Source organism: Antechinus flavipes, chromosome 5 (assembly GCF_016432865.1).
Source record: "Antechinus flavipes isolate AdamAnt ecotype Samford, QLD, Australia chromosome 5, AdamAnt_v2, whole genome shotgun sequence".
NCBI classification, from domain to species: domain Eukaryota; kingdom Metazoa; phylum Chordata; class Mammalia; order Dasyuromorphia; family Dasyuridae; genus Antechinus; species Antechinus flavipes.
Genome location: NC_067402.1, coordinates 50397711 through 50413048, shown reverse-complemented (window position 1 = coordinate 50413048; position 15338 = coordinate 50397711). Strand labels below are relative to the sequence as shown.

Here is a 15338-nt window from a genome sequence, read left to right as displayed (position 1 = left end):
AGTCTTAATTTATGTAGACAGTGTTAGGTAGATTAATTCTTCAAAAATAGTAATTTTCTTCAAAATATCTTACTTTTATTTAAGACTAAAGTAAGCCTATGCAATTTGTAGAAAGATTTATGTAAAGAGACCATATCAGCATTCTGGTAAGAAAAATTTTTTTTTAAATCTAATGAAAGAAAGAAGAAAAGATAGCTCTGAATCAAAAGAATACTTCTGGGACTTGATTGTTTTTCAATAAAGTACTTAAATGCTATACAATCCATCACTGTGTAAAATGCCTCGTCAATAGTTTAGAAGTGTTTCTTTTGAAGTTTTAGTTGGCAACTACTGAAGATGACTTAATGCAAACGTTATTCTACCACCAATTTGATGACAAAATCAATGTATCAATAGAGCTAGGCTTCCTCTTTTAATTTTTTAATGCAAAACACTTATTGATTTTTTTTTCTATTATCTTAGCTTCTGCCTGAAGGGAGAGGGTTTGGATGGCAACTTCCCAGCTGTCATAGATTATACACCATATTTGAAATTCACCCAAAGGTATTTCATTTTTTCAACTATTTTGCTGTAATGAAAACTTCTTGCACATTTGTATAGCTTGTATACAAAATTTATGTTAATCTAATAAATTTTCAACTGCCTTTGGTAGCTCATTTTTAAGAAACTGAAGATCTATATTTCCTTCCTTTGTGAAATTATAATAATTAAACAACTGTTATAGACTTATCTCAAATAGATCATTAATTCATTAGTAATTAATTCATTAAAATCAGTTAATCCAAATTTTCCGTATTGAAAAGTATACTTGTAAGCAGCATAGTACTGTTAAAAACACCACAATGAAAAGATAGAATCAAATCAACTCTGAGAATGATCAAAGAGTTATAGATATTGGATTGGGAAAAATGTAGATATCATCAAGTTTAATCCCTCTTTACAGATGAAAAAACTGACTAGTAGAGCTTGAGCCAATGGACAAGCATTTATTAAGCACTTATTGTATGCCAAGGATTGTGCTAAACCCTGGAGAGCATAAAGAAAGGCATAAATGTTAACCCGGCCTGAAATCATTTACATTCTATTGGTTTGGACAGAGTTCCAAAGTGTTGGAAATAAGTTTTGCATCATTCTAGGTTGATGTCACTGATGTCACAAATCAAGATCACTAGTTCAAAGAAGGATTACGTATACCTGATAGATGGGGAAAGGGGATTAGAATCATAACATAATAGTGACAATAATATGGGAAGAACATACATTTACCAACACATCAAACTGAAGTTGAATAAGATACTACAAAAATATTTTTAATGGCTTTGTAGCATCCTGAACAAAAGGGATATATCTTTCATTTAAATATAAACTCGGTAGGGGCGAGGATGCCACAAAGTCCATAAAACATATCTAATGTCTTCATTTGTTTTCTTTTGGATTATAATTTTCCATTTAAACATTATGCAAATGGTTAATGGAGATTCCTACTATTCTTTCTATAATAATGTCTGATTATTGATGTTAATAGATAATTAAACATTATCTATTGACCAGCACTGTGCTATTCTAAAGAACTAATGTTAAAAACATATTCCTTGATTTTTTTCTTTCCAGGATAATGTCCTGTTTCTTAGAAGTTGTCATTAAATACCTGAATTCATTTAACTGTTATGAAAGTAAGAACACATGAGAATAATTAGAAATTTGCTTAGAGCAATTACTATAATTGGTGCAAGCCCAGCTATCTCATGACAGAACCACATTATTGAATTCATGTATTTAAGAACAGGAAATATGTATTAGCTTCATTTGCTTTCGTGTGCCATTGTATTCCCAATTGAAAGTCACCTTATTTCCTTCTAGTATTGTAGTTCTTCCTGTCCCAATTTTTCATAGACACTGGGAATGGACAACATATTGTTTCTGCAATATGGTAGAATTCTTCCAGGTGTGCATGACCTTGTCTATGTTCATACAAAGCTTTAGATCTTCTTCTTTAGATCATATCTCCAGGGATGAGAAGATTGATTTGACTTGGGCTCAGAAATATTTATTGCTATTAAATTAATTGTTAAATTAAAATTAAAGCTAAATGTTATGGATTTTTTAATTTCAAAAGTTAATTTTTATTCAAATGTTTCATATAAATAATATTTATTTTTATAATATTTTGTATTTGTAGTTCTGATAGCATCAGCAGTGATGAAGAAGAATTAAGGACTTTGGGAAGCAGTGGTAGTGAAAGTAGTACTCCAGAGAATATTGGTCCTCCTTTTATCATGGATGAAAATAGTTGGTACAACAAGTGTAAGAGAGTTAAGCAGAAGTATCAACTCACTCTGGAACAAAAGGTACTTAATCAAGTCATCACAAATTAATTTGATCCTTTACCTCAGCCTAAATTTATTTTAATAATATATTATAAGGACTGTATTATGTGGATCATACGGATTATAATTATAATTATAAGGATATATATTATATTTATTAGTATAAGGAAAAACATTTTAATATTCTATTTTTAATTTTTGAGTTCCAAATTCTCTCCCTCCCTTCCTTATTTCACCAATTCCTGAGACAGCAAACAATTTTCTATAGGTTATACATAGACAGTCATGCGAAACATTTCCATATTGGTCTTTTTGTGAAAGAGAATAAAGACCAAAAAAAAAAAAAAGCCAAGAAAAAAATAGAAAAACAGCCTGTTTAGATCTATATTCATTCTTTCTTTATTCTTTCTACTTTCTTCTTCAAAGAATCTATTATTTTTTCTCTGGTGACAGATGGTATTTTTCATCATAAATACAATGGAATTTTCTAGGGACATTGTATTGCTGAGAATAGCTAAGTCATGAATAGTTGATTATTATATAGTTTTGCTGTTACTGTGTACAATATTATCTTGGTTCTGCTTACTTCACTTTGCATCATTTCATAAGTCTTTTAAGGCTTTTCTGAAGGCATCCTATTCATGATTTCTTATAGCACAATAATATTCCATTACAATCATATACCGCAACTTGTTCAGTCATTCCCCAATTGATAAGCATCCTCTCAATTTGCAATTCTTTGCCACCACTAAAAGAGCTGCTATAAATATTTTTGTACATACAAGTCCCTTTCCTTTTTCTTTGATCTCTTTGAAATACAGACCCCATAGTGGTATGGCTGGTTCAAAGTGTATGCACCATTTAATAGCCCTTTGGATATTGTTGCAAATTGCTGTCCAGAATGATTGGCTCAGTTCACAACTCCACCAGCAGTATATTGATATTTCTCACATACCCTCTAACATGTCATTTTCCTTTTCTGTTATATTAGCAAATTTGATTTGTATGAGGTGGTACCTCAGAGTTGTTTTAATTTGAATTTCTCTAATCAATAATGATTTAGAGTCTTCACATGACTATAAATAGCTTTGATTTCTTCATCTAAAAACTGCCTGTTCATATTATTTGACCATTTGTCAATTGGACAATTATTTTCATTCTTATAAATTTGACTAAGTTCTCTATATTTTTGAGAAACAATGCCTTTATCAGAGAAATTTAGTGTAAAACTTTTCTCCACCTTTCTGCTTTCTTTCTAGTCTTAGTTTTATTTGTACAAAGTCCTTTAGTCTCATCCTAAACTTATACTATATAATTTCAGGATTGTTGTTGTTGTTCAGTTGTTTTCAGTCACTTCCAACTTTTTATGACCTCATTTGGGATTTTCTTGGCAAAAGTAATCAAGTAATTACTTCATTCCTTCTCTAGTTCCTTCTCTAGTTCAATTCCTTTTCAAGCTCATTTTTACAGATGAGGAAACTGAGGCAAACAGGGTTAAGTGACTTGCCTGGGATCATTTGACTAGTAAATGTCTAAGGCTAGATTAGACTTTAGATCTTCTGTCTCCCTCCTAATACTATTATCTGTTGCACTAGCTAGCTGTCTATAATTTCTGTAGTACTTGCTTAAAAGAGATGCTTTTTTTTAAATTTAAATTTTTATTTTTTTAATTTAATTTTTATTTAATAATTACTTTATATTGACACTCGTTTCTGTTCCGATTTTTTTTCCCTCCCTCCCTCCACCCCCTCCCCTAGATGGCAAGCAGTCCTTTATATGTTGGATATGTTGCAGTATATCCTAGATACAATATATGTTTGCAGAACCGAACAGTTCTCTTGTTGCATAGGGAGAATTGGATTCAGAAGGTATAAATAACCTGGGAAGAAAAACAAAAATGCAGATAGTTCACATTCGTTTCCCAGTGTTCTTTCTTTGAGTGTAGCTGCTTTTGTCCATCATTTATCAATTGAAACTCAGGTCTCTGTCAAAGAAATCCACTTCCATCAAAATATGTCCTCATACAATGTCGTTGTCGAAGTGTATAATGATCTCCTGGTTCTGCTCATTTCACTTAGCATCAGTTCATGTAAGTCTCGCCAGTCCTCTCTGTATTCATCCTGCTGGTCATTTCTTACAGAACAATAATATTCCATAACATTCATATACCACAATTTACCCAGCCATTCTCAAATTGATGGGCATCCATTCATTTTCCAGTTTCTTCTTCACATGACTATAAATAGCTTTGATTTCTTCATCTTAAAACTGCCTGTTCATATTATTTGACCATTTGTCAATTGGACAATTATTTTCATTCTTATAAATTTGACTAAGTTCTCTATATTTTTGAGAAACAATGCCTTTATCAGAGAAACTTAGTGTAAAACTTTTCTCCACCTTTCTGCTTTCTTTCTAGTCTTAGTTTTATTTGTACAAAGTCCTTTAGTCTCATCCTAAACTTATACTATATAATTTCAGGATTGTTGTTGTTGTTGTTCAGTTGTTTTCAGTCACTTCCAACTTTTTATGACCTCATTTGGGATTTTCTTGGCAAAAGTAATCAAGTAATTACTTCATTCCTTCTCTAGTTCCTTCTCTAGTTCAATTCTTTTTCAAGCTCATTTTTACAGATGAGGAAACTGAGGCAAACAGGGTTAAGTGACTTGCCTGGGATCACTTGACTAGTAAATGTCTAAGGCTAGATTAGACTTTAGATCTTCTGTCTCCCTCCTAATACTATTATCTGTTGCACTAGCTAGCTGTCTATAATTTCTGTAGTACTTGCTTAAAAGAGATGCTTAAAAAAAATCTTCTAATTTCTACCTTTTGGTATCTTGTTTGTTCTTTCTAATTAAGAATATAGGAATTCATCACTACATCAATTAGACTTTTATTGTTTGACAGTTCCTTAGTGCCATAATTCAATAGCCTAATTTTCTTTTCTTTCACATTTTGTTTATTAATATTCATAGGACACAGAATCTAGAAAAGATCTCTAAGATCATCTAGCCCATTCTCCTTATTTTATTGATGTAGAAGCTGACATTCCCAAATGGTATCTCTAATACCAAACTAATGGCTCTTTTCCACACATGTATTTATAGTTTTAATTTATCAGTATATATGACATTCATTGGATTTAGATAAAGCAGTAAAAATATATAACTACTTTTTCATATAGTGAAGTACGTGTACCTATTGGTTATTTTCAATTTATTTATTTTTTAAAAAGATTTTATTGATGTCTTTTGTTTTTAATAGCCTGAATTTCTCCTGTATCCTCACTTCCTAGAGATTCATTTCATATAACAAAGAATGTTTTAAAAAGAAAAGAACAAAGAGAAAAAACAGTGAAACCAAATTATACAGAAAAAACTCTGAAAACATGGACAGTATTCTGCAGTCTTCAAAGGAGAAGGGAGTCATCTTTTTAAATCCTTTCTCTGGGGTCAGGCTTGTTCTTTGTGATTTTTTTTTTTTTGTAAATTACTTTTGAATTATTTTGTTCTGTTTCTGTCCATTTACATTATTATTTTCTTGGCTCTGCTTTACTCACTCTAATTAATGCAGGTGATTCTGTTTTTTTTTTTTTTTTTTTTTTTTTTTTGTATTCACCATATTCATCATTTGTTTTAGACTAGGAATATCCCATTACATTCATTACTTCATTTAACTATTCCACAGTTGGTGGACATCTGCTTTGTTTCTAGATATTTGCTATCACTCAAAGTGATACTATTATAAATATTATGTACATAGGTACTTTTTAAAAAAATTGATGACAATTGATTTATTTATTAAATAGTTTTTCTATTAACATTCTATTCTGATGCCCTTTGTAGTATGGAGGTAAGCATTAGTTTTCTCATGTTATAACAGTGAAGTTCAAGCTCTGGCAGGTAATTCTAAGCTAGGAACACTTCCGATCTAGATCCTTGCGTGGTAATGAATTATTCCCTATTGTTAGAACACTAGACTCCTAACATTAAAGTATCTCATCATCAGAGGTCTAACCACTAGGCGATGATTTATTTTGGTCATTACAACTCCCTTATGCTTTTCACAGTACCTGGCACATAGTAAAAGCTTTGACTTGCAGAGGTAGAAGTCTACATTCAGTTTGTTCAGTGATAGTCTCAGCACAGACAGACATATGAAAATAAGAGAAACTGTCATTCCCTTGTGTGGTAGGATAAAGTATAGGTTCACAAGTCCCAAATTTCCCCCTTCTTTAGACTTCTGTTCTTATTCATAAATTGAACTTATTTCTTTGGGCACTCAGATATTTAAAAATTGTAATATTGTTTGCTGATGGAAGTGTTCTTCCACAGGGAAGATTATGAAAAGATCCTGGATCCTGGATCCAGTTGACAGTTTTCTCAGGTTCTTAGCATTCTCATATATGATTTTTTCCTTTGTTCTTTGAAAATATCTCTTTAAGGATCTAGGAAAACCTATATTAGGCTCTTTCTTTACACAAATTCTCTTGGACCTCATAATATCAAGTAGTTAATATATCTTCTAAATTAGCTTAAAATAGTAATAATGATGACAAAAGTTGATATGATGATGATGACAAACCTTGAAGTTTGGAAAATGTCCCAAAAGTTTTAATATTGTGTCAAGCTTTAACATCTTTACATGGTCCTAAGGCTTCTAGGAAACTCCTTATTATCTCATGAATGCCTCAAAACAATTCTGCACATTAGGCACACTAGGTATTATTATCCTCATTTTATAGATGAGTGAATTGAGCTTCAAAGGGCTTAAGTGATTTGTCCAAGATCACACAACCAGTAAACATCACAGATAAGAACTATGCTTGTAGGTCTTCCTAATTTCAAAACCAATGTTCTCTCCATTATGCCATGTTGCCTCTCTAACACAGCTCTATTTGGCCTGTCACATAAAAATAGGTCTTAAGTGGCTCTTTTGCACACCTACAGATGTGTTTGAGTATAATCCTATTCTGGAAGTGCTGTGAAATCCTGAAGCTCTTTCTCAGGCATGGGAAAGATTAGATTATCTAAGTATATTTTGGATGTTAAGTACTCTTTATTATGTTCTAAGACTAATAGAAAGTTGGTGTGCACAATGTACAGAGATGAAAACCCTTTAATATTTGAATGACCAGAAGCTCATCCCCGGACCACATTTGATTATAGGGAGTTTCCTGTAGCAGGGAGTGACTCAGGCAGAAGAATGTCAGGAGAAGGAGTGGCTGTCCTAGATGTTAGTAAAGAGGAGGAATACAGGAAGAGGATACCAGAGTGCTTTTAGGGAGTGCCTGCTTTCCTACCTCAAATGTTCTTGAATGTGATTTCCTTGAAAAACAGAGTTTTATTACTTCGTATTCCAACTCCACTGAATCTGGAAGAAATTTTGGGTATGTTTCTTTAGGTTGCAGTTACTGTACACATTGAAAATAAAGGTATACCATTGGCCTTTGGGTACCTGGAGATAGAAATTGTGGCAATTTCAGGGCTCTATAAGATTTCGTCCTGAAACTTAAAACAGATTCTTCCAGAGTCAGTATGGTATAGAGGATAGGAAATCAGCCTTGAACTAACATAAGGAAGAGATTCCAGTCTCACTGACTCTACCAGAGCAAGGCTAGCTAGTGTCTCTTTGTAGTGGCATCCTAAGTAGCTTTTGGTTTCTCTTCTCTAATGAGATTAGCTCAAACCCCTCTTGATTAGGTGTACCCCATTGGTGACTGCCACTGACTAGTCTCTTGGTTCCATTTAATTGCCTAACTTTAGAGGTACTTTTGAAGTAATTTACTTTGAAGATATAGCAAAGAACACAAGTACAAATATTCCCTTCAGTGTCTTGAGGGTACATTCCCTATCTCATTTTAGTTCCTAGGGAGAATGGGGCCCACGTTTAGCACAGTTTCATAGAAAACTATGAACAGGTCTCACCCGATTCAGTTCCAAATAGGGCAATGGTTCTAGATGGATTCTCTTGTTTTTCCCTACTGAACTCACTCCTGAAAATTGTTCTTTTACTCTATGGAATTTTGATTCTGGGTTGCATGAACTCCAATTTCAAGTGGATAAAAAGTGAATATTGCCCAGATTGTGACGTGCTGTCATATAGATAACAGAAGCCTGCTAAATTATCAACAAAGATTTATAGGCCATGGAGTCAGTCCATCAATTTGTGCATCTTGGATGGGCATAACTGATGAAATGTTTTCAATAATTCCAACTGCTTCCTGCCTCAAAAGTCAGTCTCTTCCACAATAATATTCTGCAGGAGATGCTGTGTAGCTATAAATTGTGGCACACCATAATCTCTGAAGAATTATAATAAGAAGTAGCCCTAAAGATAATTGGCTACAGCCTGTTCTTTAGAATGACTAGTGTAAAGAGTTGTGTGTAAAATAACATTATTAAGGACATATGTGACTAAAATATGGAGAAATATGCCTGTCATGGAGTAAGAGTAGAAGCAGCAGTTGGATATCTTGAGGGAATACATTTTCATATTATATTTTGGTAAAGTTTCCAAGTGCCATGTGGCTCTGTTGGGCAGTGCTACAGATGGTAGTTTTCAGCTTAATGAAAAGAAAAAAAATTCTAACAATTGCCTCAGCCCAATGAATTAAATGGTTCATCACTGGAAATATTCAAGAAAAGTTTGAATAATTACTTTTCAGCCACATTGTATAATGGATTCACGTATTGCATAGGATGAGCAGTGGATGAGACCCAAAGTCTCTTTCAGCTAAAAATTCTGAGATCATTTATGGTTAGGTTTTTTAAAACTATTTTGTTATCACACATAAAATACTATACTTTAAAAAGTTTTCATAATATTATGAGACCAAGATGCCAGCTATTGGGAGGGTGCCAAGGAAATGTTACATTACGTTGTCACATTGTTGTTACAGTGAGCTATCTTGGTGTTCCTCTTTTTCCAGGGCTATCTTGAAGAATTGCTACGACTTCGAGAGAACCAACTGGCTGAATCTGTTTCTCAAAACAAGTTACTGCTTCAGAGGATTGAGGATTCTGATTTGACCCACAAATTAGAGAAGGAACAGTTAGAGTACATTATTGTGGAACTGCAGGACCAGCTGTAAGTGACAACCTTAAAAATATTCTTTCCCTCCCCCACATACACACAAACTCCAAAAAAGCTTTGGTGACATACAGAAAAACATGAATGTCAAAGTCAATCCCTCTTCTTTTATTTGTATCCTGTAGGACAAGTTCCAGCTTCCTTGATTATCTGAAGTGCCAAGGTGGCTGGGTGAAATTCTTTATTTAAAAATCTTATCTAAAGAAATTTTAATTTATTTTGTTTTATTTCTGAACTTAAAGTACCCTCAAAAGAAGCATTTCTAAGTACACAACAGAACCCTCCCATCTACCCACACCCCCCCCCCAAAAAAAAACGAACTCACATTATGAAACTATGACTTCATATTTCAGAGTCCTTGCTTTTCCTGGGGGGGAAGAAAACATATAACAAATTCTATGTTATTTTCAACACTTCTGTCTATTTGTGCTTCCTTCTGAACTTCCTCTGTTCCCTCCCATGCATTTCATCTAGCTATGAGGACAGTTTGTTTCATAAGAACACAGGAAGCTTCTGTCCTGTAAGTTACTTTTCTTCAGGTTGCTTCAAATAAAATTGTTCTCCTGTTTAAGGGAGTTTTTCTTGGATTGGCAAGCCAGATTTGTTCTGAGCTTTACTGATTAATCTAGCTTTAATGATAAAGTCTTTTAAATGATTCTTAAATTAAGTTCTTAAAGTCCTTAAGTGGTAAAGAAAAAAAATTGGAGAACAACCAAAAAAACCCACTTTAAATGTGTTATTTGTGTCCATTTTCTCAGTTTTACATAGCAGTGAATCAGTTTCCTCACTTATGATATGAGAAGGTTTGGAGTACATGATCTTTGAGGTCTTTTCTGGTTCTGAAATTCTTGCTCATACATAGTGGATTTTCCTCATCTGAAATTAACTAATTTATGGAATGGAATGGAATGGAAAGAAATTAACTAATAATATTGTTGGGAAGTGATTTTAGTTTTCCTTAAATCCATGAAACAGGCATTTTTTCCTGATTTTTTAAAACTAAAGTATGAAAATAGGAATTTAAAAATTATATAAACTTTTATCAAATTGGACTTTTTTTATTTAAAAAAATCAAATTCTGAACCCACGAAAGTTACCAACCACTTTGTTGGTTATTTGTTTATAGATCACTTTACAGGAAAGCTCTTGTCATTTGTCCTTTTTTTGTTTGTTTATTTGTTTGTTTAAAGGCAGAATCATGAAATTTAAAGATCAAGCAGGGAATAGTGGATAGAAAATTGTCCTCAGAGCCAGGAAGACCTGATTTCAAGTGCTGCCTCTGACACAAACTGACTGGGTGATCCATGGCAAAGTTACTTCTTGTGTCACTCAACTCTATAGGATTTAATACCTATCAGAGAAAATCTGAGAAAAGTTGCAATCTACTTTGATAAGAAGAGTTCCTATATTTGGAGTTTGTGAGACTGACAAAATTATTAATCCTTGCCATATTTTTCTAGTTAGAAATTGCTATTGCAGCAACTAGGTAACTGAATGGATAGAGGACCAGCCTCAGAGTTAGGAGAATTTGAACTCAAATCTGGCCCCAATCTCTCACTAACTTTGTGAACCTGGACAAGTCACTTATTCCTGATTATGGAAAGAAGAAAGGAAGAAAGAAAGGAAGGGAGGGAGGGAAAGAGGAAGGAAGGAAGGAAGGAAGGAAGGAAGGAAGGAAGGAAGGAAGGAAGGAAGGAAGGAAGGAAGGAAGGAAAAGAAAAGAAAGAAGGAGGGAGGGAGGAAGGAAGGAAGTAAGTTACTATTAATGCTTGTTGTTGTGTCTTACGCATAGTTATTGTTGTTGCTATTGAGTCATGTATAACTTTCCATGACTCTATTTGGGTTTTATTGCAAAAATACTGGAATGTTTCACCATTTCCTTCTTTAGTTTATTTTTCAGATGAGGAAACAGAAGTAAACAGGGTTAGGTATCTTGCCCAGGATCACATAACTAGTAAAGATCTAAGGATGGTTTTGTTAAAGACTGTGAAGGATTCCTCTGAAATTGTCTCTTTGAGTTGTCATATTTTTCAGAAACATTGGATCCAGGACATGCAGGAGGCTTTGAATGAGTCAAATGTGTGTTTGAATGTGTGCCCCTTCACCTCAGTTGACTTAACTTGTTGCATGCACCCCAAGCTGGATCTCTTGTGTGCCCTTGAGAGGCAAGACAGGTGCCAGCCAATGTGTGCCAGGCTGGGAAAATGCTTGTGCATATGAGGTTCTTTGAAGTTAAATGGATCCTCCCATTTTCATAATCTAGTAAGGAAAAAAAAATGTAGCTTTTGCCATCATCTTTCTCCTCTCCTTCGGGAGAGGTTTTGTCCTTTTTCCTCACTTTTTCCCTCCCATATATGCCCCTTCCTCCTTCTGTCATATTGTCATAAATATGCAAACTTCTGAAAGGACTATGAACTCTTTGAGTTCTGCATATATGTTGATTTCTCCAGTAATAACCTTGGTTTTTCACATAAGTCTCCTTGATGTTGTTTATCCATTGACAATTTGAACTCAGGTCCTCCTGACTCCAGGCCTGGTGTTGTATCTACTTCACTAAGGTGCTGCACTAAAGCACATAGCATCTATTTGGTAAATGTCAGTCAACTTGATCTTCTTATTATTTTATTTTATTTTTTACTATTTCTGTGATTTTATTATGAATGGACGTCCCCCATGAGAAACTTCTACAAAAGCAAATGGCCTCTTTTTCTATAACTTAGTTTTAGGATTGCTTTAGGGCACAAAGAAATTTAAGAGATTAAATAAGTGTCTTGACAAAGATCTCATAATAGGTGTCAGAGACGGGTCTTGAATCAAGTTCTACCTGCCTGAGGTCACCTTTCTATTCACTAGCCATATTGCTTCTTCTCATGCTTGGTTATATTATACAAATTAGACATATAATTAGTTAACTAATCATGATGTTAGAAAAATATAAATAGCATTTATACAATGCTTTAAGGTTACAAAGTGTTTTAAATATATTAATTTAATTTTTTCCTTGCAACAACCTTGTGTGTGAAGTAGGTGCTATAACAATATCCATTTTATAGATGAGAAGTTTGAACCTTAGAGAGATTTAAGGGAATTACCCAGGATCCCACAGAGAATAAAAGCCTTTTTTCTCTTTGGGCCTTACTACCATCACTAAATACTTAAATCCTTTGAGAAATTAGTAAACTAATTTTACCCATCTCTAAAATGGAAAGGTTAGATGTTCTATAAAATTCTATGATCCTGTGATGAGTAGAGAAACAAATAATGAACTAGTACCTGAGAACAGATTCTCTTGTGTCTAAAAATTTAACTTAATGACTGGGCTGTTACAACCCTAAATGTATTTCTCAGAGAGAGATCAGCTGTCTGACATGGACTTAAGAATCCTGGATCTCTGTTGAAAATACTGAACACAATTTTAGCTTTACCCTAAAGTGATCTAATGGGATTTCATGAGAGCGTGAATTATTACTCTCTGAGCCGACTGGGGTATGGCCCTGTAATCAATGATCTAAAACGTTTGTGATACTCAATACATGGAAAGGTATGATGGTTGGAGATGGAATTTTTATATGGGGACAGCAAATTGGCTGAAAAAGAGTTTCATGGGATTGATGTGATATGCTTAAAAAGATAGATTGAAATCAGACTAAAAAAGCTATAATTATTTTGTAGAGGAATTTATTTTTTTATCCTAATGGGAATAAGATATCACTGATGATTCTTGAATAAAGGAGTGGTATGTTTAAACCTATGCTTCAAGGATAGCAGGAATATGTAAAAGACAGTCTGGAGAAGGAGAGCTTAAGAGGCTGGAAGACAAATTTGGAGATTGTTACAAATATCTGGATATGGTGGCAATAAGGTCCTGAACCAGGTGGTGATCATGTAAATACTGAGAAGGTGATGACTAACAGAGATGGCATGCAAGTAGAAGAATAAGATTTGGGAAAAGATTGAATATTAAAAATAAGGAAGTGGGGAAAATTGATCATTATCAACTTGGGGAAAGTTGATAATGATTCTCAGATTGTTAACCTTAATTGTCTAGAAAAGGTAGTGGTTTCAATAGAAATAATCGGTTTTTGGCTAAGAAAATAAAGACTTATACTTTGAACATATTGAGTTTGTGATGCCAGTGGGAGTTCAACTAAAGATATCTATCAGACAGAGACATGGTATCAGGAAAGAGTCATGGGTCAAATAGAAAGTTTTGAAGTTGTCAGCAAAGGGATTGTAATCAAATTGTTGAAAACAAATGAGATGACCAAGAAAGAGAGTATAAGGGAAGAGAGAATAGGAGAGCACCCAGGACAGAACTCTTAAGCTATATAACCAGAGTGGGCAAGACACGGAAGATGACTGATGTCATGAAAATCTAGAAAGGAAAGTCTAGGTGGAAGGAGACAGTGTTTGCAGAGAAGTCAAAAAGGTAAGAAATTATTAAGAGGCCATTGGATTTGCCAATTAAGATCTGGTCACTGATAACCTTGAGAGATTTATTTCAATTGAGTGGCAGTCTCCAAATAAGTGGAAGCAACAACTATAACCAGCCTTTTCAAAATAGTTCATTGGTGAAAAGGTAATAAAACTTTTAGAAATTGGAGGGTCAAATCACAACTTATTGAAGATGAATACTATCTAGGTATTTTTGAGGGCATCAGAACAGATAACAGAAAGTAAAAAATTGAAATTTGGAAGGGAAAGGGATTAACAATTAGGTATTCAGGAATAAGAAACAATATAGTGAACAATAATTTACTTTGTATCATAAACTGGAGGAATGAATATAAAATGCAATGTCATTCTCCACCATCTATCTTATTGTATCAATCCCCAAAGTATGGATAAAGCATTTGCCCCTTAAAGATCTTACAATCTATTGGAATACACACACACACACACACACACACACACACACACACACACACAACTTACATGCAAATAACCATTATTCAAAATAATATGCAAGTTTGAAATGTTTTGAAAATGAAATAATTTGTTTTTTGGAATGATTCTGCTAAATAGAACTTCCTGAGATCAAATGTTCAGGCTTGTTTTCCCACTGGAAATTTTTCATTCCCCTATTTAATACATTGTTAAATTTCTATAGGTTATTATGCTAGACAAAATCTGCACAAATCTCTCAGATTGTGTGAGATATTTTGTTATATTGTAGAATAGATCATGCTTGAAAATTATAGCAGATGGTACGTTTGAAGAAGAGATTAGTTGTAGGATGCTATACATGCTTATTCCCTCCCCGCTCCTTTTATTATCAGAATCTTAATAGGATGTGCAACAGTTTCCTGTGTAAGATTTTATTTTGTATGCTTCTTACAATTATAACATTTCACATGTTGATTTTATTTAAATAAAATAAAACGTTCAATGGCCTTCTGATGATAAATAAGGAGACATTAAACAGGAAGAACCTGCTCACCAAAAGACATTTATTTTGTGAGAGAAGAGATCTATGACAGAGTATAGATTCAAGAGGATTCCTTTGTGGACAGGGAGGTACTCTGGATACTTTAATTTGAAAATGAGGTTGTGTTAATTCCTTCAAGCTACCAAACACTAAAAAGTTTCTCTGACAAGATTCAGAAAGACATTTAACCTGTCCATCCACAAAGGGAATATCAAGTGGATGAGGAATGTATATTGCCTAGGTTACAGTTTGCATTTGGATGTCTATGGAGAGAGATTTTTCATCAATGTATGTAAAAAAGGTTGGTTACATGTAGCTATATCCCCTCTCCACCACTTTTCCTTCACATGCTAATCCTAGCAAACATCCTAGACTAATGTTTCTATCTTGTTTCCATTTTGTAAAATTATCTGATTCAATGTCTCCTCATTCTTACTTCCTTTCTTGGGACATGGGAGATTATTTGTACACTGGGTTCTCTCTTTGACCTC

General features: G+C 33.7%; 1 protein-coding gene across 4 annotated transcripts in view; it reads left to right on the top strand.

The window, feature by feature from the left end:
* RUNDC3B (RUN domain containing 3B) overlaps positions 1-15338 on the top strand; it is a 116870-nt gene that overhangs the window by 71975 nt on the left and 29557 nt on the right. For all 4 annotated transcript variants that reach the window (XM_052000924.1, XM_052000925.1, XM_052000922.1 and 1 more), the window contains 3 exons: positions 463-543; positions 2180-2348; positions 9259-9416. In XM_052000924.1, coding sequence (XP_051856884.1) covers positions 463-543; positions 2180-2348; positions 9259-9416 — 408 coding nt within the window. The remainder of the gene's footprint in view (positions 1-462; positions 544-2179; positions 2349-9258; positions 9417-15338) is intronic.